Source organism: Notothenia coriiceps, unplaced genomic scaffold (genome assembly GCF_000735185.1).
Source record: "Notothenia coriiceps isolate Sejong01 unplaced genomic scaffold, NC01 NC01_scaffold00021080, whole genome shotgun sequence".
NCBI lineage: Eukaryota > Metazoa > Chordata > Actinopteri > Perciformes > Nototheniidae > Notothenia > Notothenia coriiceps.
Genome location: NW_011353781.1, coordinates 109,874 through 112,982, shown reverse-complemented (window position 1 = coordinate 112,982; position 3,109 = coordinate 109,874). Strand labels below are relative to the sequence as shown.

General features: G+C 40.9%; 1 protein-coding gene across 1 annotated transcript; it reads left to right on the top strand.

Annotated features, from left to right (window-relative positions):
• The first annotated feature begins 1,788 nt into the window (after positions 1 to 1,788).
• On the top strand, positions 1,789 to 2,801 carry aanat2 (arylalkylamine N-acetyltransferase 2). The gene is made up of 3 exons (XM_010780031.1): positions 1,789 to 1,962; positions 2,239 to 2,393; positions 2,496 to 2,801. The coding sequence occupies exons 1-3, from the start codon at positions 1,797 to 1,799 to the stop codon at positions 2,799 to 2,801; spliced, it is 627 nt and encodes a 208-aa protein (XP_010778333.1). The 5' UTR covers positions 1,789 to 1,796.
• Positions 2,802 to 3,109: the final 308 nt, after the last annotated feature.

Below are 3,109 nucleotides of genomic sequence, written 5' to 3'. Positions count from 1 at the left end.
AACAGATTCCTATGAAAAGCAGAAATGAAACATGTTAGCTGCTCAACATGAATGCAGCAACAGTGAAGTAAGGCCAATCGGGGGATGAACAGTCTGTGGCAAAGAAGAAGGGTGTGTGCTCATTTATTGTGCTGAAACTGAATATCTGTGTCTTGACAGTGCACAAATCCTATTAATAATTCACTATTTTTTCCTCGATTCCACATTGTTAACGTCAGTATATTACAGATGATATACCTCTACATCTCACCCTGAAACGAGTACATACATGTTTTATTTTTTTGATTAAGCGCACATATATCAACCTGCTGGTGTTTGCCGGTTCATGTCAGGATGAATTTGCTAAGTGTCTCATATTTCATAAAGACATTCTCCAGCAGTATTAGTTAACTGCTCTCTGCTCAGCTGGACTGACAGGCAGTGTGAAATGTAATAAGGATTCAGTTACAGAGGTTTCGGGTGTGCCTGTAAAAACATAATACTCTGAGAAAATGTGTCTGCAAATGTATGTGTTATGTGTTTACACATGTTGTAAATGAGATTAGGGTCTATGAGAAGGTCAGTGGGTGGGATCAGTCGAGAGCTAAAGGCTTTCCTTAACGCTTTTAAATGTATTAGCTTGTTTGATAAGCTGAAAGATGTTTTTATGATTTAAAAAACTTAACCATGTCATTTTGAGAGAAGATTAGGAATCATTTCCGACCCTCCCAGGCCACACAGAGAGCTGCTGTTCAGAAAGGTAGATACAAATCTGTACAAATGTTTATCTAACAGTAAAAATAAACAGTTGGGGTAAACAATAATCCTTAAAACATTTCTATATTGGTCTCATCTCTTGGGGCAGTACTTTAAAAAATATTAGGATATGCCTCCTGCTGGGTGATTTAGGGGTGAAGCTTGGCTTTCTGCAGAGACATAACGAATGTAAGACAGGACTTTCGTTTGTTGCAGATGCTTGGGAATGAAAATATTTTTTGGAAAAGTTAAATCCACCAAGAATACTGTTTTAAACTCTAAGACACTTGCACAACTAGTAAACTCAAAATTCAAGATTAGAGGATAATGGACTATTTAAAGCTCTTTTTTCTCCATTTAGGTTCTAATTTATGCTAAAACTAAAAGGTCAAACAAGTCTGTGTAAACTGTAAACACGTTTACCTCAGGCCGGTCAAAGAAAGTGCTCCCTCATTTAATTAGTCTGCACTAAACCTCTTTGAGGCAAATCTCCATCCTAGCTCTGTATGGGTTTAATCATGCCTTTGATTTCCCCTAAAAAACATAACATTTCACTGTCACAAAAAGACATTCATCCCACAGTGAATATATCCAATACCAGATAAACAAATACAAAATAAGGTGTGAGAAAAATAAAACTAAGTGCTGACAACATCCAAAACGGAGATAACTCAAAATACTGTCTGTTAAAAATATGCACAATAGAACTAAAGAGTTTACGGTCTCTAAACTCTAATCACAAAAGAAACACCCTAATAACATAATGCCTGTCTGTAAGCAGGGGATTAAGAAACTGCGTACACATGTGCTCAGACAGCTACCCTACTTTGAGAGGACCACTTTACAGTATGAGATCAGAGAGAAAGAAGAGGAGCAAGAGAGGGCAGGGGAGACAGAGAAGTGAGTTACATGACGGTCTGTTGGACAAACTGAGCAGACCAAAGTTTTTGTTGGACTCATTTTGCATCCTTATAAACTTTATATTTAAAAAGGCTGGAAGAGAATAAAAGTGATTAACAAGAGATTCCTCAAATTACCAGATCTTCCTGCCTTGAGGCATCATGACACAGCAGGTCAGTGGCTCACCGTTCCTCAAGCCTTTTTTTCTGAAGACGCCTGTGAGAGTGGTCAACCCTCTGCGACAGAGACGACACACACTCCCTGCCAGCGAGTTCAGGAACCTCACGCCGCAGGACGCTATCAGTGTGTTTGAGATCGAGAGAGAAGGTAAGTCAAGTTTCTGCTCACCATAAAACTAACCTGATATGCGTTTTAACACAATGTATCACCAGCTAAGAACTTGACTCATGTTCTTGTGTAGAGGTGATATACTGTATTTTATGTTATTGGGGAAGATATAAATGTTACATATCTTTTGAGTGTTAAAGCAGTATTAAGTTGAAAAAGAGCACATTTCTCTCAAATTGTAGTATTGTCCTGATATTCATTACTACTCCCAGGACATGACCCACTGAATAAACCGGTGCTCCCCCCCCCTTCCAGCATTTGTCTCGGTGTCTGGAGAGTGTCCACTTACCCTGGATGAGGTGCTTAACTTTGTGGGCCAGTGCCCTGAGCTGTCGCTGGGCTGGTTTGAGGAGGGACAGCTGGTAGCTTTCATCATCGGCACTGGCTGGGATAAGGAGAGGCTTTCACAGGTATGAAAATATGTACAAAATAAAAATGTGCCAAACCTTGTTTAACCATGAAGAAAAATGACTTTCTCTGATGCATGTGACTATGTATTCCCCTTTCTCCAGGAGGCAATGACTCGGCATGTTCCAGACACCCCCACTGTGCACATCCATGTGTTGTCAGTGCACCGTCACTGTCGCCAGCAAGGCAAGGGCTCCATCCTCCTCTGGCGCTACTTGCAGTACCTGCGCTGTATGCCGGGCCTCTGCCGGGCGCTGCTGATCTGTGAAGACTTCCTGGTGCCCTTCTACGTAAAGGCCGGCTTCAAGGAGAAAGGAACATCAGCCATCTCCATATGCAACATGCAATTCCAAGAGATGGAGTTCACACTTGGTGGGCAGGCGTTCGTACGGCGGAACAGTGGCTGCTAGTTTATGAGCTCCTACACCCTCCTATCTCAAACATGGACTCCGGTCAGCCTGTGTGCAGCAGACAGGGTTCAATGTTGGTAACAAGGTCTAAATGGACCTCCTCATCTCAGTACCCCAGTAAGGATGCAAAGGATGAGATCAATTCAAAGTGTCTTTACTGTGAAAATGTATTCCATATTGCTAAAATGTTTCTATTGTCAATTGAGTATTTGTAGCAGATATTTGTTGATTCTTTCTTACACAATTTGAATAAACTGTAAAATCTTCGACAGGCATTTTTTGATAAAAAAGATAAAATCACAGACCAC

Coding starts and splice junctions, on each gene's coding strand:
- aanat2 (XM_010780031.1), top strand. CDS start 1,797: ATGACACAGCAGGTCAGTGGCTCACCGTTCCTCAAGCCTTTTTTTCTG. Junction 1,963..2,238: donor GTTTGAGATCGAGAGAGAAG/GTAAGTCAAGTT, acceptor CCCCCCTTCCAG/CATTTGTCTCGGTGTCTGGA. Junction 2,394..2,495: donor ATAAGGAGAGGCTTTCACAG/GTATGAAAATAT, acceptor CCCTTTCTCCAG/GAGGCAATGACTCGGCATGT.